Here is a 21,963-nt window from a genome sequence, read left to right as displayed (position 1 = left end):
TACCTGGGGAGCAGGAAGGATGGGGAAAGGAGGTGTTGGTGTCAAAGCCTGTGGTGGGATTCTCCCTGGCAGCTGCTTTGCATCAGAGACGGGCACGCGATGGGCACTGCCAAGCTGGGGCGTATGAGGGCTCAGTCATGAGCTCTGCCTCCAGCTGGTCTCGTTATTGCAGGTTTCCCACCTGTAAAATGGGAATAACACACCTCTGTTTTCTGTTGCTCCATGGGATGCACGGCACGTGGCCACCTCTTTGGCAAACGCTGCTGCGCCCTGCAGAGGCCGTCATAGTGGTGCCGTGGGGAGGGCAGAGGTGGCACTGAGCCCCTGATGAGGTCCCTGTGGACGAGGTCTCTGGCTCTGCGAATCCTCCCCCTGCTCCTACAACGTCCCTTTTCTCACCACACCTCCCCGCAGCCCTCTGTCAGCACTGGTACCCCGTGGGGACGCCAGCCGTGCGGCTGCCCTGATAACTCAATCTGCTGTTCTGCCATCTGTGCCTGCCCTCCTGTCCTTTCTCCCTCCTTCCCCTGCCAGCTGCCGCCTTTCCTTGCAGCTTCCCTGGTGTGAGGCCGGGAAATGAGGTAGGAGATCACCCAAGAAGGACCCAGCATTGCCTGCAGCCCAGGAGAGCCGCGCTGGCTGTCAGGAGCCTTCTGCCCTGGCAAAGGGGCACTCGCTCATCTATTCATTAACTCTCCTCCTCTGAAACTGTCTGTGGGTGGAAGAAGCAGATTTAGGAGCAAAGGAAGAGGTTCACGAGGATGCTTGTTCGCACAAAAGTGCTGTGTTGCCTCCAAATCTGCCTCAGACTTTCCGGTACGTATCGGGTGGCTCTGCGGGGGCAGAAGCCCAGCTGTCCGTGCGGTCGTGCTGCTGCAGGATGCTGCCGGCGAGCTTCGGCACGATGTCAGGGGACAGCTGGTGGCACAGAAGGGATGCTGAATTTGTTTTGTGGGCCGAGAGGTCCCTGGGGTTGCGTAGGTTCAGCTCTGCTCCTTTGGGGTACAGAATGAAGAGCGTAAAAGGAAAGAGGAAAAAAAAAAAAGCAGCAGTTTCAGAAAAGGAGGGGGAAAGGCACGGTTGTGCTCGGCTCACCTAAAGTTTTCATTTCCCTGTAGCAAACTGCCAGAGCTGGTCTGTGCATCTCACAAGCGCAGCGCTTCAGCAGCCATTCGCACATCTCTTCCCAAGCCGCGATCGCCACTTCAGACGGATAATTTAATTTGCTGTAATTATTTTGTGTGGCTGGGAAGCCAAGGGAGGCAGGCGGCTGCTGCAGCACCTCCGCTGGCTATGGCCAGCCCTGCTGGGCAGCGGGTACCCTCCCCAGGGGATGAGATTTTCAGTTTCAAAAGTCTCTGCTGCTTTGTTTCAAGCAGCAGAGTTCCTAAAATCCTGGAAGTCCTCTGGAGCTTCTTTTCCCCGTTACAGGTCCCAGTTTTAGGGCTGGTGGTCAGAAATGTTCCCTGGTAGGAAATGGAAATAAAAAAAGAGCAGCAGTGGTGGGTTGGCTGTGCTGGCCGTGGGTTGCTCTGCCCCGCCAGCTGCCCACCCTGGCACCGAGCTGTCCTCCAGGCGAAAGCAGAGACTGATCCCAGGCAAAATAAAGAATTATTTCCATGGAAAGGTCAAAAATCTGCCTTCTTGCAACATGAAAATGCCATCCTGTAGCACAGCCAAATCCCGGCACCTGCTGTAGCATCTCTCTGCTGTCAGAGTGGTGCAAGGAAGCTTTAAGGGCAGTTTGGCTGTCCAGAGGGTCAGCAGGTGCTCCGAGCAAATGAAAGGTTGCTTGTTCAGTATATTCCCCTGGTAACGCCCGATAGATAATCCATAGTCTGCAGCTGGTGAGCAAGCTTGTCACGAGCCTCTAATACCCCAAACCCAGGCCCTGTTATTTACATTCGATTGAAGATGTAGGTCATACAATGTGTTTTTCTCTTTCCCGATCGGCTGAGCATAAAAGGCAGAATCCAATTTTCAGTGGAAATAGGCCTGATTACAAATTCAAATTTTTATTTCTCTGAGCACTTTTGCAACATTTGCATTGTAATTTGCTGTTTCCATAAATACCAGAGCTTCAATTGCTGAGATATTCAGCCAGAGCACATGCAAGTGGGCTGCGAGCACAGGCTCGGTGAAAGAATGAAGTCTGTAGGTGCACAGCAGTAGAAATTGGCTTTGTCACATCTGGGCACCCGTCCCTCTCACCCTCTTCTGTATATGTGCAGCTGGGGTGTGCACACGACCGGCCCTACATTTTTAATGCCCGTGTGTTGTGCCACAGCATCCCGCTGCTGCAGCCAGGGGCACGGTTCCCTGACAGCTCTTCGATTATGCACTGAATTTGCCGTCATCCTTTCAGGCTGAAATCATTCGAGTCAGAGGACAAGGAGAGAACTTTCCCACCCAAAAGGGAAATGATGTTGCATTGCTGAGCGACCAGCCCAAGTAATAATATAATCTTAGAAAAATGCAGTTCCCTCGAGGAAAGGAAGCTCTGTAAACTTCAGCTCCTCCAAGCTGCCCGCGTTGCTGTTGCCTGTGTTAGAGCAGTGTCAAAGCTTGTCTGCCGGGGTGCTCGGGAGATCACACAGCAAAATGGGAACGAGAACCAGCTCCTGCTTGAAATGAGGACCTCTTAGGGTCGGGACGCTGTGAGGTTTCCAGTGCAGATTTCAGGATGCTGGGTCCTGTCCCTTCTTTGCTGTTAATCGCCTCTTTGTGCCAGCAGGGTGCTGTATGTGGTGGCAACCACCCTGGTCCTGAAGAAGGAGCAGGGGTATGGGACCAGCTGCAGGAAGGTGAAACACCCGCAGGGTTTCACTGATGGGGTCAAAAGTGTGCTTGTGTGGAGCTGGGGGGTGGGGGGAATGTGGTTTGTTCTTAGAGCTGTCAGTGTTTGGGCAAAGCCACACAAGGGAAAGGTGTGATAAGTTGCTCAGATGAAGCTGTCTCATGAGCTCTGTCTTTTCAGAAGCCAGGATAAAATGCACGAGGAATAAGAAAGCCTTTTATTAAGTGTCTGAAGTGCAATAGCCAACCTGTCTGCCCCAGGCAGGGCTCGCTGTGGTGTCCCCAGTCCCACGAGGAATTCTTCATCGCCTGTCCCCAGGGCAGGTGGGGCTCCTTGGGAGGTGTAGAACTGTACGTAAATCTGCGTCCCAGCACCAAGTTGTTCGCTAACTGGTTTTGCAGGCAACTGGTTACTGGAGCATCGCCCCAGCTGCACTCAGCATCTCGGCTGTGGATGATGGGCTGCTGCTGCCAAAAGTCCTGATCTGTGCTGAGTGCCTCGGAAGGTTTGGCTTTCTCTCCTGAAAGCTCCGACTCCTGGAGCTGTCGTTACAGGAGAATCGCTTAGAGGGGGAGAAAGGGAGCTGCTGGCTGTGGAGGTGGTAGAAAAAAAACATGAAAACATGAGCTGCGAATCCAGGAGACAGACTAGAAGTGCAGGCTGGTTGTATTTAAAAGCAGCACAAGTGCAAAGCTGGTCTCTGGGGCATTTGAGGGGCAATTTTAGCCACTCCTGTTGGTCATGCTGTGTGTGTGCACGAGCAGCTGGGCCGCTGTGATGGTCTCACTCCGCTGGGAGAAGGGAAGGCCAGCAAAGAGTGTGCTGGTGCTGGAAGCACAGGGCCATGCTGCAGGAAAACTGGGAGTAAGCACAGCTGTTTTCTGCCCAGTGTTGTGGGCACCCTGTGGTGGCCTTGGCACTTTGATGTGAAGCTGAAAGGGCTTTTAAAGCTGCTTTTGTGAGGAGAGCCACCTTGTTCACAATGGGACTGAGCCTGCCCTGCTGCCCTTCACCCTGCTGCGGGTCTCGGGCTCCTGGGTCAGCGCTTGGATCCAGCTGGTAACTGTGGAGATGTTTTTGCTTTCCTCAAACCTAAACCCAAAAGCTAATCACTGTTTGCACAGTGATTAGAATGGCAGCGAGCTTCTCACGGGTGAACTTTGGGAAAAATGCCCGTTTCTTTTCAACCTGAAGCTAATTTAGCTCAGGTGTGAAGTCGTGCTGCTGTGTTTTTGGTGGGATTCACTCGGGAGTTTCCATGTACACCTATACCTCTTATTCCTAAAGCAGCCTGCGTGCTTGAACCCAAAACATCAAAGTAAAACCTTTTTGGGCTGAACTTGCTCATCACAAGTAAAGGCTTCCCCAGGTGCAGGGCAGGGCTGTAAGATCACCCTGCAGTGGCTGTGCAGACAGGGGCCTGCGAAGTGCAGGATTTGCTCTCCAGGAGATTTTGGGATTTGCTGCCACCCGTGCAGGCGGCTCCCTGGCACTGTGCTTGCTTAAAAGGCACCGGCTGGGGCAGCAGGAGGAACCCGGGCCTGCAGGGCACAATTACCCACGTCACCGCCTGCCGGGACGCTGCTGTTAACACCCTTCCTCTGGTGGAAAATCTCTTAAGCCCTGAGGACCGGTGTGAAACGTCACACTGTGGTGAGCATCGCCGTGCTGGGGATGTGGCTGCAGAACCGATGGCAGCCTCGTGGCAGGGTGCTGCAGCCCAGCAGGGGAGGACAGCACTTTTTGGAGTATGGGTACATTGAGGGGAGGAGGTTGGGGCGGGTTGGAGCTTGGGTGTTTGAGAGGTTTCGGGTTTGGTTTCGGTTTTGAGCTCTCTGTAAAAGCACAAGGCAGGACTGAAAAGGAGCTGAAGGCATCTCCCCTTGCAGGATTGCCCCAAAAGATGTTTATCTAACATGTTTTCAAGGGGAAGGGTTTCACAGCATCTCTGAATAGTGGTTCCACTGCACCTGTGCCATCCCAGGTAAGAAAACACTTCCTTATCAGGGAAACTGTAGCAGCCAGAAGTTAAACCTTCTGGGAGGAACGGTACCAGGTACAAGTGCTGGCCAGGTTTGTCCCCGCACAACTTGTGAGATCTCTCGAGCTGACGAGCAGAGGTAGCTGAGCAGTGTCAGGAGGGAGCACAAAAGGGAGGAATGCAACCTTGTGTGCTGGGCTAAGTCCTAGCACAGTGCTGCAAGTGTCTTTCCAGGAGGGGAAGCCTCAGCAAACAAACTGCTCATGATTTGCTTTCCTTGTGCGCCGGAATCAAGGGCCCCGATTGTGGAGCACAATCCTGCCCTTGTAACTCATCCTTTATCTCTGGGCTGGAGCTGGGCACAATTGTGTCTGTGTCTGCAGGACACGGAGCAGGGTTTCAGTAGCTGTGGCTCACAAAGACATCCTTAGAGAGCTCCTCACCCCTGGTACGGGCTTGGAAGAGCTCAAAGGAAAATACCCCTGAGGAGCTTTAGGCATTGAACATTCATCATTGCCAGCTTGGGATTCGGTTACAGGACTAAGATCGAAATGTTAATTCTTTTCGGGACGTTATCAGCTCTTTCAACAGATGCACAATGGGGCTGTGGTATGAAAGCAGCAGCCAACCCTGCAGATAAAAGCCCTTTGAAGGGATGTTTCTTAGGGGGGAAACTTGATCAGAGTGCAGAGTAACCACGAAGGTTTTATTCTGAGGGACTCCAGGTGGCTAAACCTAAGCCCATGGCAATCTGTGCTCTGCAGGCACATAACAAGGCTGTGGGTACAGCGCTGCTCCCTGACCCTGCCCTTCTCCATCACCTCCAGCATCCAACTGCATGGAGCCAAAACTGGGAGAATCCCATCCCCATGGGAGGAACCGGTGGTGTCGGTGCGGAGTGGGAGCAGGGCTGGTGTCCGTGTGCCATGGGGGAGGACCTGGCTCATCCCCGGGAAGAAGGAGGTGCAGCACCATCCTGAGATCTGCTATTGCTGCGGCCAGCGGCCGCTTGGCGCAGTGTCATCGAGGAAATGTGATCTAGATCATTGTCCTTTCATGGCGGGTGGGAGAAGGGAGGCAGGGGCCCTTATCTCATCAGGGGATCCATTTCTCTTTAAGCTTTTAAATTTATTTATTTTTTCTTATTCACCCTCAGGGTGGTTCTGAGTTTTGCTAGCCCAGATGGAAGGGGAAGCCAGCGAGCCTTGTATCTGGGTGTCTCCAACACGCATCCACCCTTGGTGGCCTTGGGATCTTCATCCCTCTTGTCCCTGCTACATCCTTTGGTTACTGAGCTCCCAGGTTGGCCATCTGCTCCCAAACCCATTCCTAGCCAGTGACCACAGAACTTGTCCCTCCCCTCCCAGTGAGATGCTGCTTAGAAAACCCCTTTAAAAGAATATAATTAGATACATCTTTGAAAGCACAATCCTTTTTAAACCCCAACGTGGGACCAAACCTTCAACCCCGGTTCAGTGGCACCCACTCCCCTTTCCTGGCAGATCTGCGCTGGTGCAGTTGGCACCCGCGGGAAGGGTTTCCTTGGCAGGGTGGTGGCTTTCCTGCTTGTTGTCCCTCCCGGCTGCGGGAAGCAGCTCTCAGAGCTCCCGCTTGTTTTGCTTCCAGGGTTTGACGTGGAAATACCGTGCTGTCTTTTTATTTATTTTTTTTTAGATTGCCAAGCGATGCCTGTGGTCCCCAGGCTGCCACTGCCGTGCTCGGCTGCGGATGCTCCTCGTGGCTCTGTGCAGCACTTGCTGGAGGGCACTGGGCTTTTCTGAGGAACTTCTGCCAGTGGCTTTGGTTCTTTTAGGTGGCACTTATGCCACTTCTCCTATGGCTCTGGGTCAAACCGAGCTGCTTTTTTCTCCCCTATGGGCCACAGCCCGTGACCCGGCTAAAGGTCTTACCCTCCTGCCCCCACAGGGGAAAACACAGCGTCCCAAACCAAGCAGTCCTTTTGGTATCCACGCCAGCCCACAAATACCCGTAGCTTATTTTTTTCCCCTGCAAGCTCTGTTTAAGCCTAAACCAAGGCACTGTGCTTATGTTGGGAATAAATAAGCTCCGTTCAGTGACTTCTGCTACACATGAGGTCAGGCAGAATGAGCTAATGCTCCCTCCTGGCCCTGAAATAAATTAAACGCTCAGAAAGCAAAATTTGGTCCTGCAACTTCTGAGCTGCTCTCGCCTCTCCTTTCGGAGGAGCAGGAGCCCCAGGACCACCTCGTGCCCACTTAAATGCACGGGGGCAGCTGCTGGGGGCCGGAGTGCTGCAGGAGGCTGCACAATGCGGGGTGATGCCCTCGGCAGCATTCAGAGGGTAATTAATCTCGCCGTACCAGCAGTGGGCTGGCTTCCCCTGAAATATTGTTCTGGTGAGCCCCATGTGAGATTTTTAACAATTGTAAAGCTTGCGGACAAACCCCTTGTTTCTATTATTTCCTTATTTGTGTGAGAAAGGGCCGGTTATAAATGAACTCATGTGCTTATAAAAGCCAGCAGTGGCATTGTCCTGCTCTCCCAGGCCTCATTTTGTCCCCCCTTCGCCAGCACTGTGCACGCTGGTGGAGCTGCCATAGCATTTTTTTTCATTTTTCCCCCCCCCCTTTTTTTTTTTCCTTTCTTTTTTGCAGCCAGGATGTTTTTTCTTGCCTTTTTATTGTTCCAGTGACCTAGCAACTCGGCTGCGGTGGAGCCCTGCCAGCAGACTTCCTCCCCGCGCCGTCTGACAGTCTCCAGCAGCACTGCCCTCGGATGGGAGCAGGAGTTACACCGACAACAGCCTGGGTCCAGCACGGCTTGGCTCTGCCCTCGCCTGCGCTGGTGGCCCTGCTGCTGCCTTCCCGCTCGGGAAAGCTTCGAGTGGACCTTAAATCCCTGGAAAGAGGAGCGAGGAGTAGTGCGTGGGTGATTTTTCCTCTTGCACCGCTGCAGCAGAAAAGCCTGTAGGGTTTTAAGAGGGAATTAGGTGTCTGCAAGCTGCCCAGTTCTTGCTCGGGGAGCTTTTAGTGGAGTTTCTGCATGGATATGGGGTCTTTTGGGGAGTGCGGATAGTCACGAGACGGCTTATCGCTGTTTGAAGTGGGCTCGTATTTGAAAGTGTTTTCCAAAGGTTCAGCAGTAAAACAGATTTTTTTTATTTTTTTATTTTAATTTTGTCCATTCAGTTGCCAAAAGCTGCACAAAAGGCAGACCTTGTGACCAGAGGCTTAAGTCACTGCTCTGAGCCCCAGGGTGGTGGGTTTCCAGAAACAGGGGTCTATGGGATTCCAGGGTCCTGGGCATTAAACCCAAATTGTCCAAGCAAGTTGAGCACAAAATGCAGGTTTCCTAGGCTTGAGCTGAGGCCTGGGAGGCTGTGCCTCCACAGAACAGTGCTTTGGACACCAAAACTGAAAGGCTGGAAAGCACTGGGTAAGCAGGACAGCATCCTGTCCCTCCACGGCACACGCTTTGTCCTTGGCCTTTGGAAGCGACCCCAGCTGGTGTGTGCTCTTCATTTCGGAGTACCTGCTCTTTGCTGCTTCAGGGTGCTGCTCTGAGAGCAATTACGGATTTTTTTCTTCTCTTACGTTATCTCAGGTCCCTGGGCTTTGGGATCATGAACGTGGAGCAACTAAAATGGATAGGAAGTAAAAGCAGCCCTCGTCATCCTGTCGTGGTTCCACGTAGCCCCACAAGGACCACACCACTGTCCCCGGCCCCGGGGCAGCACAGGCAGATGGACATAGACAGGCAGACACTGAAATCCCAGCTGCTGCCACCCACACCAGGGACCTCAAAACTCGCAGCCTGCAGGGTTGTGGCTGGTGTTAAGCCCCATCCCGAGCTGCTGTATTAAAGCCTGGGTCACCTCTGGTGGCTGGATAAATCCTCCCCGTCGTGGAGTGGAGAGGGAGCCGCGATGCCAGAGAAAAAAATAGAAAGAATTAGTAAAAAGGGTTAAGTGCATGTGGTTAAAAACCTCTTGCATTCTTCCCGTGCTTAGTGCACACGAGGGACCTGCTTGAAGCAATATTATCGGCGTGTTTACGCTGAGCTGACCAGTCTCGAGCACGAACGTTTTATTATTTTTTTTTAAGCTCCAGTTTTCCTCCTCCTCCTCCCCCCCCACCTCGGGCTGCTCCTTTCAGGGCAAGAACAAGGAAGGAAATTGAAAATCCCAGCGCGCCCTGGACGGTCCAGATTTAGGGCTGCGGCTTTTGTTCACACAACCTCGCTTGGCTCCCAACCGGCCTCCGCCCTTCATCCCGACATCCGCAGCCGCGCTTCCCAACGCAGCGCCCGGGGGCTGGCAGCCACCGTGCCCCCCGCTGCCCTGCCTGCGGCTCTGCCCCTGCTCCTCCTCCTCCTCCCTCGAGCCCACAGCTTCGCCTCCGGCCAGCCGGGAGTTTTCTAAGTTTAGCTGACTTTTTCCCCACCCCGAGCCTGGGGTGATGCTGAGATGATGCAACCCCGCAGATGTGGGCTCCGCAGTTGTGGCTGTGCTGCCTCTTGGGGAGGCTGCTGGGTGCTCACGTCGCCCTCGGATGGTCCTGGGGTGGCCACAGCCCTCCTGAGGATGCCTGTGAGGTGGCACAGCTGCTGCTGAATGCTGGCAGTGTTGTGGGTTTTGGTATCGTGCTGTCCCATGGCTGAGGATGTGGCCAGGGCTGAGCGGTCAGCTCCTGGCCAGGGCAGTGCCTTGGTCACTCACGGTGTGGCTGGACACCCAAAATCACCGGTCCCCAGCAGGTCGCTGCACGTTTCCAGCAGTTTCACAAGGTCCAGCCAAGCCAGGGCCTTGGGAAATCTGCTGGAACCTGATCTGTTTGTGCTGGCCACGCCGTAGCTCGGCTCCCCCAACCCAGCTGCCTTGTTATTGCTTGCAGAGAAAAAGGAGCTCCCAGCCCCGCTCTGCCTGGGGAGCAGCACTGCTGCTTTTAACGGGAAGCGCAAACACTGGGCCCGCAGGTGGCGCGACGGCTTTGGGCTGGAAGTAAAATATTTCTCTTGACAGCCGTGGTCGTGGGGAGGTAAGAGGCAGCACCCAGGTGGCAGCATAGCCTGAGACAAAAGGAGTGGTGACGGGTCTGTGCCCGAGCTACTGGGCTGCCCTGCTGTCAGCCTTCAATGAGCAGAGGAGGCCGGGTGGTCCCGGGTGTGGTTTGTTGGGGGAACCTTGCATCTGGCCCATGCTCTCCAGGGAGGGTCATCTCTGCAGGAGAGTCAAGGAGTGAGAAGTTGTGGTGGTTGGGGGTCTCCAGAGGTCTGCCCGGTCCCAAAGGGTTCCTTCACCTTTCTTTTTTAAAGCTTTTACTCCAGCACACCCAGAGTTTTTGGCAGCAGGTGGACTTGTGGGCAATGGTTACAGGCCAGGTATTGACTTGTAAGGGAGGGCAGCAAGCATCCCACCACGACGTGCAGGCTGAGCTACCAAAACATCTCTCTGTTCTTCTTGGTGAGCTCCCACCGAAGCTATGGCAGATGGAGGGAGGAGAGCGCTCCCCAAACTGCCGCTGGCTGCTGAGCCACATCCTCAGCCCCTGTCCGGAGGCTGGTGGGGAGATGTGGTTGTGTTCTGGAGGTGCTTGCGGCTTTTGGAAATCCTGTAGAGCACATAATGCCTGCTGCCTTCCCTGGGAGAAGGCAGTTCTGCATCCCCAAGATCCTGCAGGCCCTTGTGCAAGGAGGGGGAGCTTGCTGCTGGTGGCACATGAGCACAGCTGGCAGCAAGCAATTTGGGGGAAGAGCCACCTGAGCTAAAGGGCAGTGCTGGCCTGGGAACAAGCATTTATTCTGCAAACTTGTTTGTTCATTTTCTAACGCATTGAGGAAACGCTTCTGGGTGAGGGCAGAGGTGGGAGCTTGGAGCAGCCTTTTCGTAGGAGCTACAACGTAAATCTTTTGGGATGGAGCAGGGGCTCTGGCCACCTTAGCTCACAGAAAAGACTTGAAGATTAAACCTCTTCCCTATCTTGTTGGTGAAGTTCTGATAGACACTGGCACTGTTACATCAAAATGCCTCTCACCTTGAGGTGCAGCAGTGCCTGGATAGCCGGTGTAATCCTCTCCATAAGTTTCTCCCCTTTGTCCTATGATGGGCACATGGTGCCTGGCACTAGCTCTGGCTGGACACAGCACATGAATCTCTAGTGTGTTTTTTTTTAATTTTTTTTTCCTCCCTTAAAGATTTATTCCTCCTGTCTCACACACAAAAAGCATGAGGGTGTTGAGTGGCACTGCTCCTGCACCTAGAGGTGGGTTTCGGTGTTTGGCACCGCTGACTGGTCTGATTTACACTGGTGTGAATCCAAAAATAAATTTCATGGCTGTGTTTTGATTATGCAACTTCTTCTCTAGTGCAAATGAGCTCAGAGCTTGGCCTCGCTGTTACTGCAGTGAGCCGAGCCTGCACATCCAGCACTGATGGGATTTTAATTTTTCCTCCTTATTCCTTTCAGTCATTGACAGCCATCAGGCAAGGAGAAGTTCGGACACGGCAATGAGGACTTCCAGCTCTCTCGTGGGTGACGTGGAGCTTGTGACGATGCTGGCCAGCAGCCGGGAGCCAGGGGCAGACCATTTCAGTCCCCCCACCAGCACTGGGGCTTTCCCCCTGCCAGGAGCAGGGGGCACAGCGAGCAGCCCCCCTCCCGGTGAGTTCCCACACCAGCAGGACAGGGCTGTGCTGATTTAGGTTGTCCTAAATTTTTTTTCATTCCTCGTTTTTCCCCATTTGAGGACTTCAACAGGAGCTGTCACATCCCAGGCAGCTGCCCCAGCTGCCAGCTACTGTTTGTCCTGGTGGGAGCACTCCACGCCTCACACATTTGTAGTAGTTTTTAAAAAAGTCTGTGTTTCTCTTGCCACATAGACAAATGCAGACAAATTTTGAAATCCTGACATCCCTTTTTTTGATGGCAGAAATCCCTTTTTTGATGACAGAAGCCCTCTGTTCCCAGCAGTCCCTCTAGCTGCATGCGCTGTAAGAAATATGGGCAGTGCTGCTGTGACCCCACTTACTGCATGTCGTAGTGCTGGGTACCACTGTGGGTGGTGCTGCTGCAACCCCATCTGAGACACCTTAACCTGGCCAGCAGGAATATTCGTTTCTCTTCTTTCTTGCTCTTTGCAGCTGCTGGAAGCCTGGTGAGAGGCAAGAGGGCGCTGGCTTCTCCTGGAGACTCTGCAGATACAGAGACGATGCTGACAGCGGGGCCAGCCTGGTCCTCATCCCCAGCTTTGTGGGCCCATAGGGTCCTCCCCAGCACCCCCGTGCCTGGTTCCCTGGGGCAGCCCTCATCCTCCCACCGTGCTCCCAGCACCCAGCCTGGTGTGAGCAGTGCCACGCTGCACTCTGAGGACGCCACGGGGAACTCTGCAAGCCCTGCACTTACAGCATTGCCTGCCTCCGAAAACACTTCCAGAGGTGAGCTCTGCTGGCCTACGGTTCTGTGTTGTATCTCCAAAATATCTCTGGAAGCCAGGGACCTCCTCCCACCACGCTCCTTGCCCAGGGGCTACCTTTCCTCTGCTGGTTATGTGCCTGAGAAGCTTTCAGATGCGCAAGCCATGCCCACGTTCACAAGCATTTGCTTGCTACAGGAGTAGGGGTGTATATGGTTCCTACTGCCTTCTAAGGCCAGTTATGGGCTACTTTATGGAAAATCTGAGCTTTCCGCAGAAATGCTGATTTATTTATTTATTTCAGTGCTTGTTATTGTTCTGATGGTTAGCTGAAATTCCTGGCAGAGACCAGAAAAAAGCATCTGGTCAAAAACCCCCAACATTTTCCATTACCCAAAAAAAAAAAAAAAAAAAGGCAGGTAGAACCTTGGGGCCGTATCAATGCCTTTTCATCAGGGTGGGAGTCCGTAGCAGCACAATCTCCCTGCTGGCCCACTGCTGCCTGCAGAGCAAAGCCCAACTTCCCACTCAAGCCACGCCGCAGCAGGGCCCTGTGCTTCAGACCCGGTAACAGATTCCCCACAGGGGCTCTGTGGGGAGCACAGATCAGCCCCCACCTCTGCAGCCTCCTTGGTTGACCTTCCTTGGGCCTTCCACATCTCGCCTGGCTTCGGGAAGCCTGGAGCAGGCGAGCTGGTTTCTCCACCATTTGTAGACTTTTCCATGGGGGCTTCAGCACGGTGCTTTCCAAGCCACGGTTCTTGCACATGCAGTAACTCGGGTCTTCCTGAATGGAGGGGATTCATGCCTTTCCAAAAGAGCGTTTCACCCAGATTGAAAACTTCCTTTGCTTAATATCCATACGTGCAGTGTAAGCATCTGGGAAGAAAATGGATCCATCTGTTTATAATTTCATGTATATAAATCCAGCTCTTTTATTGTGCCGTAGCCGCTGGAAGCAGCTACCAGCCGTCCAACAGCTCAGCAGCAGAGAAGAGAATTTGGGGGTTTCACACCACCAGCACCTTCATGTCCACGACAGCCACCAGAGGTGCCGGGAGGACGTTACGGTCTCTGCCAGCCAGCACCAGACTGGCACATGCAGCAGAGATTTCCACCTCTGGTACAGAAACCATCTCCTCTCCAGACCAGACCCGGTCCCCTGGGCCATCTGTGGGAGCAGAAGCTGGTGGTGGCATGGATGCCATCGTACCCTCCACAGCCCCGCAGCTCGCCCGCTCATCGTCTGCCTCGGGCAGCGCTGCCACGTGTGAGTTTTGATAGCTAGCTGTATAACTCAGAACATTATTTAAAGAGTCTTTATAAACAAAATACATCCTTTCTATTTTAAAGAAAGGAGGAATAATATTGTACTTGGCACATTCTGTACGTTTAAAAACATTTCACAGAAGTGAAAGTATGGATAAATATTATTCTTGTTGGAAGAGGAGGATAGATTTTTTTGTTGAAAACTTACAGTTGAATTTTGCAAGCAATTACTTCAGGAGTTCCTATGTTGAAACCATTTTTTCCTTGTCCTAATGATTTCCCAGTAGTAAATATTTCCTTATTGCATATTCACACATACGTTGTCTGCACCTAGCGATGTTGGGACAAAACCTACCCGGCTGTTTTAGCTTTCTATTTCCTCTCTCCTTTTTCAGCTTTTCACAGCAGTCATGGACCCAAGAGCATCCCAGTCACAGGAGAGGCAATGCAGAGGCACTCAGAAGTGTCCCCTGCACTCACCAGTGTGGTTGTGGGGACACCAGGGTCCCCCTCGAGCTCTGCCACCAGCCCTGACCCCACCAGCAGTTTGGGACAAACCTTGTCCTCCTCGGTGGCCAAGGCACACCAAACTGATGGCTGGCAGGGAGACACAGACCTCACTGAGAATCCCCAGGAGCTCAACAGCTTGCTGTCTGCCTCTGCACATGTTTTTACAGGTAATGTGGTTAGTCTGAAAGATGCCTGCTTTGTGCCTGGAGTGGGTTTTGCATCCCTGATCTTCATTTTTTTCCCGTAGGGTATCACCATCAGTTACTGTTGGATGTATGTGTATTTTTATTACCAGCTGCACTGGGACTAGGGGAAGGGTGGAAGTTGTTTTCAGCTTATGAAAAACTGCAAAGTAGCAGTGTCCTAGCTGCTATTGAAATTCCCATACTGAGAAAAGCAGCCATTGTTTATAAATACGTATGACAAAAAGATCACTCATCGTATGTGTAACTCTGTCTGCATAAGTCAAATCTATTTTTGTCCTATCTTAGGTATCAGAAGCAGCCGCCAACCAACTGACACATCGACGGCGGAGAAAGAAACCTCAGCTTCCTTTACCACCAGTGCTTACGTTTCAGCCACCGCCACCGGCAGCGGAGGGAGGCCACCAAGGTCTGTCACAAACAGCAGCCACTGGGCGACAGAAGTCTCTGCTCCCAGCAGTGGCATGTCCAGGACCTCGGGCACCATCGGATCCTCACCTGCCTCTTCTGTAAGAGCAACCTATGGAGTGCATGGGGCCAGAGAGACCACAGGTTTCAGCCAGCCTGTGGAAGACCCTTTGCTGCTACGCTCTCACTCTCCTGCAGAAGGTCCTACAGGTGAGCTCGAGTCAGAGGTGAAGTCTGTTTTTATGGGGAGTAAAAGGAGGGTAGTTATTTTATCCTTCACTACCCGTGTATCACAAAACATTACAACTATGTTGAATATACTGTTAAGAAAGGTGTAGCATGATTTCTGGGTCTGAAGGAATTCAGCTCTTTTTTGAGGAAAAAATTTGGTTTAGCGTTTTTACCTAAAAGGCACACGTGAAAAGTTTCCTTAGGCCAAGAAAAATAATTTACTTTCGAATCATGGTAATTTTTTACCATCTCCAGTTGTTATTTCTGTTTCATAAGCAAGGGAACTAAGCACGTGGGGATTCAATCTTGTCCCTGCAGTTCCAGGGATTAGGCTTCAGTTCCTGCCTTGTACACAATGGACCACACTGCTTCTCAGAAATGGAACCAGCTCAACAGATTCAGGGCAGCTTTGGATGTGGTCTCTGAGGTCCATCAGGCTGTGCTTTGCTCCTTGACCCTGCTGTGGTGCTGAAGGAATCTGAGCCCACTTCTTCAGCCATGACCTTCACACACTGCTCAGCATTGTGCCTGGTCTGAACTAAATTCCTGCCTTTTCTGGGTCGTTAGGATACGTGTTTGTTCTAGCAGCAAGGAGTGCCCTCAGGCACTTAATGGTGAAATCAAGTGCAAGGCATAGTTGTTCAGCAGTTTTTACATAACAGCATTTTTCCTGGCATCAAAACACATTTTTTTTATGAGATAGATTTCTATGGGAAGGATGCACATCTTTGGAAATTTCCTATTTTCCCTGGATTTATGTCTTCTTGTATTTTCTACCTGTGCGTGTACTCACTGCCTCTGGGTGCTATTGGAAGAAAGCTCATTTGTTTATTTATAGTTTTACATATGAAATTTTTTCTTGGTCGTATCTTAGCTACTGGAAGCAACCTTGCATCATTCAGCATCCTGACAATGGAGAGGAGAACTGATTTTGACGCCACCAGCTCCTCCATGTCCACAACAGCCACCAGAGGTGCCGGGAGGACGTTACGGTCTCTGCCAGCCAGCACCGGACTGGCACATGCAGCAGAGATTTCCACCTCTGGTACAGAAACCATCTCCTCTCCAGACCAGACCCGGTCCCCTGGGCCATCTGTGGGAGCAGAAGCTGGTGGTGGCACGGATGCCATCGTACCCTCCACAGCCCCGCAGCTCACCCGCTCATCGTCTGCTTCGGGCAGCGCTGCCACAGGTGAGCTCCGACCCCATAGGTCTCAAATACCCGCTGTGTGGAGCAGTGAGGGGATGTTAGGAGGTGCTGGACAACGCTATCAGGTGTAATGGAGGAATGTTTCAGTGAATGCTAGCTAGTTTTTGCATTTAGTCACCAGAATAGCCCAGCCTTATTGCAGTGAGCAGCCTGGCACCCAGCTTTGTTGTGGTTTCTGAGGCAGCACCATTTCAAGGCAGGCCTGCTGGCTGTACGGGAGGCAAGGCCCGTTGGCCCTGACTCCACCCTAGCAAACGAATGCATTATTTACTGATAAAAGCACAGTCATGCTTTGTTTCAAGTACTAGGGACTTACAGGGTGCTGTAGCCCCATCTCACTTTGCCACGGGCATCGTGGGGCACACAGGACAGACTGGAGCAGGTTGGTGAGCACACCAGTGCTCCCACCTCTTGTTTTTGGTGCCCTCTTCAGGGTGCCGTCCTGTGAGCAGCCTTTCCCCAGACCCACAGGTTGGAAAGGCTTGTCTTTGCAATTGGCATCTTCTCCAGGTTTAAACCTTCTCCCACCTTGTATCTTCCTGAGGGTGGTGAGGGAAGAGGGTATGCCTATCTGCTTATACTTTAATACGTATAAACCCATTTTGCTTTGTCGTTTCCCAGCTGAAGGAGCTATAACATCAGCCAGGGGACGAGGCCTGCCTGATACTCCTCTGACCAGCACGCCCAGCTCGGTGACAGCCACCAGTGGTGGGGAGAGGACCGTGGAGCCCATGGTGGACACCAGCACAGGCAACTCTGCTCCTGCTTCAGCCAGCACCAGCTCCCTGGATATTGTCCTTCTGCTGTCTTCAGTGACAGAGCCCAGGAGGCAGAGAGATATTTCACAGAGCAATGCTGGCCTCACTGAGCTTCCAACAAAGCCACTGCCTGTGTTTCCTCCTGGTGTTTCAGTGCCTTCATCCTCACCAAGTGCTTCAGGTGGGTTGTGTGGGTTCCTCATTTGCCATGAAGGGCCCCTCATCCAAGTTCCTACCTTTGCTTTCTGGTTTTAAGCTAGATTTTCCATATTAATAATCCCAGTTTGTGGCGAAGGAAGCCTGAGCATTGCAGGGCTGGTGAGTTATTCACCTCTGCATTGTGGCAGCACTTCTCTTGCCAGGATGTAGATGGCCAGGCATCTTCCCAGGGCCACATGTACATGGAGCAAGTGTTTAAACTCAAGCATGAACTCAGCTGGGTTCCTACCTCACAGCTCTTACTATTCCAGCATGAAGTTTTCAAGCATATATATATATTTTATTTTATTTTTATTTTTTTTCTCCCTACATTTAAAATTCTGCCTTTTTCCCAGAGCCTGCACATCCTGCACTCCCTGGCCAGGGATAATAATATAATAAATATATGTATGTCTGTCTGTCTTTGCTTTGCAGTTCCAGAGAGAGGGCAGTGGGTTTCTGGTGTTCCTACTGAGACCACGTATGTCTTGACCGTGCTCTCCACCCGTGGGGAGGGGACATCTCGGGACGAAGCTAACCGCAGCACATGGAGCATGGAAATGGAAAGTCCCACATCCCATCCGGGCACAGCTGGGGAGCCCCACTCAGGCCCCCTCCCATCCTTCCCAGCATGGTCTGAAGGGGAACACGTCTCCTCTGACTATGCAGGGTACACAGAGCCCAAGGTCACCCTTTCATCCAGAGTCTCCACCTATTTCTCAGCCTCCGGTGAACCTTCCAGTGAGTCTTTCTGAACTTCATAGTCGTGGCTGAATTAAGACAAAACCCCCTTCCCTCACCTCCCAGCTCTTCCATGGGCTGGTGTTCCCACCAACACCATTCAGAGCTGCTGTGGGTGTTGTGGGTGTTATTTACAAGCTATGGTGCTTCAGCTCATTAGTATTGTGTATCTGCAGCTGTTGGTGTTTAACAGGAACAGTCTCAGGAATGTGACCTGTATCTTCTTGCTACAGGAAACATCTAATACCTGCCTGGCTTGGGGTGACAATTATAAGTAGCCTAAATATGCCATTGTGATGCTAAGGGTGTACTGATTGTGCCTGTATATTTAAACACTCCTCTTCCCTTGGAGTAGGCTTTGTTTGTTAAATCCATATTTAAGGTAACAGATACATGAGGACTACCTAATCTGTGTTTAATCTGTATTGATAAATGCAATTTTATTAATCTGCATTTCAAACTAGAATTACTATAGAGCTCAAGAGTACTGTCTGATCTGTGGTGGTAAAATCAAAAGCCTGATTTTCAATCCTATTTCAGCTGTGGGAAGCAGCCGTCATTCCCCCAGCAGCTTGAGTACAGAGGAAGAGATTTCCAGCTCCTACACCGATGCCTCGCACCATTCAGCCACGTTAGCTGGTGGAGAGGGGACACGGGTGACAAGCAGTGATCTGGCCCATAGCACAGAGAGCTCCGCTTCCTACACAGAGACCGCCAGCTTTTCAGAGCCGATTTGGCCAGCATCAGCAGACCAGAGCAGGACAGTCAATGCCTCAGTTGGCAGCACAGGCTTCGCAACAGAGACTCTCTTCACACATTCTTCTGAGATAGCCACTGATCCGTCTTTCCAAAATGATCTCACAAGTAAGTTAGTGTGTCCAAATGTGTGCTTTTTGAGGGTAAGAGGGTTCCCATTGTCTTGCATTTATCTGTTATGTTCAAAGCTCTCGTTCATTGGTACATGCAATGCCATCCGTGGGTGTACTTGGAGATGTTCTCATGTCTCCAAATGCTGACACAAACAGAGGCCTCAAACCCAGGTCCCATAGCAGGATGCTCATTCCAAAAGCGAAGCCCCGAACCTGAGCAGTAGCAGGAAAACTCTCCTGTTTTGATGGTCATGGTATTTTTTTTTGCATCCTAACTGGTTTGTTGTGGGTAATGCTTTCAGAAGTGTGTCATGCTGTAGGTCAGCATGAATTAAAGAGTCAGTAATAGAGTTACACCAAATTCTGAAATTTTAATATCCTATTTTTTGATTTTTAGTGATTGCTGAAATTATATGTACATCCTGAAATTCATATTGTAAGATTGACTGCTCCTTTAATGCTAAATAATCTGAATTTTTGCATGCTGTTGTGCTACTCATTTAGGATTTCCTGACTGCAAAGTTTTCAGTCAATGAGTTCATGATAAGCTGCAAATTAACATAATGTAATAATTTCATCCTACAGAGGCATGGAGTTCACTGTGTCTAAAAACAAACTGACTTAAGAAGATGGATATATTTTAGTTTGGAAAGGAGGATAAGAGGGAGACAGTTTTATATGACTTTTATAAATAATGAAAGATAGAAAGTGCTGATGGGTTTTCCTGCTTAGCTTGCCACAAAGTATCACAGAACGATAAGTGCTCAATCACATTAAAAAAGCAATATTGGAAGAAGAGATTTTTTTTTAGAAACCTGCACTTTTCATGGGAGTTTTATGTCTGTTAGAGTTCATCGTTTTAAAATGAGCTAAGGAGTACAGAAGACTCCTAATTCAATAGCCACACTTGGATTATGCTTTGAACTTTTAGATGAGTATGGGCTTATTTATAGACAAGAACATTTTATGTATTTATCACATAGCTATAATATGATATCAAAATAGTTTAATTTTATTCTGTCATTCTGGTGTATTTTGTCCTTTCCTCCAGGCTTTTCAAGTAGCCATCAGCCAGTCAGTAGCCTTGATGCTGAGAAAAGGACCTCAGTTTCTCATACGGATGGCACGTACATTTCAACCACGTACACCAGAGGAGGAGAAAGGACCCTCCTGTCTATCTCAAATAGCAGCACCTCTGCTGACTCCTCCGAAAGTTCCACCTTTTTTTCAGAAATTTCCAACCCTTCTGACTCATCAAAATCTTCCGTGGCACAGGACAGGAGGAGCAACGCATCCAGCAATGGCAGTTTTGTTGAACCATCTACGGAGCCGTTGTTGGTGCACTCTTCCCAGCCATTGACTTCTGCTTCTGTAGGCAACACACAAAATACAACTCTCTTCGACACTGACTCCGAGGTGTTGCCCACTGGCAGATCATCTCTGTCTTCATCAGCATTTCCACCCTCTTCCTCAGCGTCACCACTGCATCACTCGCTCACATCAACACCACCAACAACTTATCTGTTGGCAACATCAGAGCCATCCGAGATGCTCTCATCCTCTGTGATGGCATCTTCAGCCCCTCTGCAGGCTTTGTCGTCCTCTTTGTCCACTTCCTCGCTGCTTTCGTCATCGTATTCATTACCATCGTTACTGCCTCTGTTTTCATCACCATCATCCATCTCACAGTCCGATGACAGCAGTCGAATAAGCACCCCCGTAGCTACGACTGCGGTCAGGCGGGTGCCCTCCACGGCCGCCGTGGCTGGCAGCTCACCCAGGGAGACCAGCAAGCACGGTGGTACTCGCCAGCCCCCAAACACCACCACCTTCACCCCCACCACGTCTCCCCCACTCCCCACGACGCCCATGGAGCTGCTCGGTGGCCGCATTGCATCCACGCCTGCTCCCACGGTGGTAACAGAGAACACCTCACCGAGAGCCGCCACCTCCCAGGGGGGCACCGCTGGGAAGGCGCCGCCGCTGCTCACCATGGCCAGCGAAGCCCCACGGGCAGTGCTGACGGATGCTCCCCTCAGCACCTCACCAAGTGCAACAAGCCACGGCGCCATCGTCCCTGCAGTACCATTAACCACGGTGAAACCCCTTGTGCTGACAACCCCGGCCAGCCGCCAGCCAACCCCGACTGATGCTAGCACCACAAAACCTCACAGAACTCAAACGCCCGCTGCCACTAAACACGTTTATACCCCTGGTGAAAGGACAGAAGCTACAGATCTCACCACTTCGATACCTAGTAAAGTCACCAAGGAAAACATCCCTGCTACAAGTCCTCCTGAAATCCCTCCAACCATTAAGACCACTGTGAGCGTAAGAACTACTTTGGCTGCTACCAAACGCACAACCATCCCTCCACCAAGCAGCACAGCTGGCGTGAGGACATCTCCAGCAACAGGTAAGGTGTCTAAAAGTGCTCTCCAGCGGTGGGGCCAGCAGTAGCTGGGTCCCACTTGAAGGGTCTTTGAAGGGTTACTTATGTGTATATGACAAGTCTGTTGTCAGCAGCATTTGGGAATAAGAATTCTGTCTCTGTTCTGGTATTTTTAAGATAAGGATTTAGCAATCATGCTGAGCTGCTGGGGAAAAAAACAAACATTTTTCTGAATGTTTCCGATGGAAATGTTAAGCTGAAATATGGGAATTTAAAAAAAATAAAGCTGATTGGCTTTCCAGGTAAGCTTAGGATGCACTGAATATTTGTCGTGAAGAATTGAAGAATAGACCGAGCTCTCTCTTATTCGGGTGAAAAGGCACTCAGTATTTTTGTTGGAAGTTTTTCTGTTATCATGACCTATGGCTGGTTTCTCCCCATCCCACTAACTAACCACCCCCTCAGGGGCCTGTCACTTCTCCTGGCATGTCACATACCATGATCTTGCTGAGCACATTGTGGCAACCGAAATTGTCAAAGGGAAGCTGAGAAACACCTTATTCAACCATTTCAGATTTGCTTTTTAATTACCTTGTGGCCCAGGAGCGTTCTGTGAATCCATAGTGGTATTAGAGGTGGGAAGGGTTGTGCTTGGGCAGTGTTCACCCCGGAGAACCCAGGCTTGGCACAGGCAGACGTCTCCCCGTGTGGCTGAAGGGATGCTCCCTGAGCAGGAGTGGGGGCTCTCGGGATGTGGGAGTCTACATGCGGTGGCAGTGGCAAACTGCAGCACATTCTGAGGAGTCTAGTGTCGAAAAGCACTGGGGAAGAACAAAGGTTTTCATTTATCGCTGCTGCCAGGCTCCTTATCTTCTCAAGTATATATATTGAGCTTTTTTATATGAACGGAAATCGATTCTGCATTTAAAGTTCAGACGTCTGACCCTAGTGCCACTGTAGGGTATTGTGTGTACTAATTGCATTAATCTCAGTGCAATACTGGC

At 51.2% G+C, this 21,963-nt stretch overlaps 1 protein-coding gene across 1 annotated transcript in view; it reads left to right on the top strand.

Moving 5' to 3' along the window:
- Window positions 1–21,963, top strand: part of HEG1 (heart development protein with EGF like domains 1) — a 42,834-nt gene that overhangs the window by 2,188 nt on the left and 18,683 nt on the right. The window contains 10 exon segments of the mRNA XM_068687574.1: window positions 11,225–11,419; window positions 11,899–12,192; window positions 13,120–13,440; window positions 13,835–14,116; window positions 14,441–14,770; window positions 15,666–15,983; window positions 16,623–16,940; window positions 17,393–17,698; window positions 18,239–18,562; window positions 19,619–20,983. Of these exon segments, the coding sequence (XP_068543675.1) occupies window positions 11,225–11,419; window positions 11,899–12,192; window positions 13,120–13,440; window positions 13,835–14,116; window positions 14,441–14,770; window positions 15,666–15,983; window positions 16,623–16,940; window positions 17,393–17,698; window positions 18,239–18,562; window positions 19,619–20,983 (4,053 nt within the window).

This window comes from Anas acuta, chromosome 6, assembly GCF_963932015.1.
Source record: "Anas acuta chromosome 6, bAnaAcu1.1, whole genome shotgun sequence".
Lineage (NCBI taxonomy): Eukaryota > Metazoa > Chordata > Aves > Anseriformes > Anatidae > Anas > Anas acuta.
The sequence above is the reverse complement of the archived record's forward strand: the minus strand, read 5'-3'. Positions and strand labels throughout refer to the sequence as shown.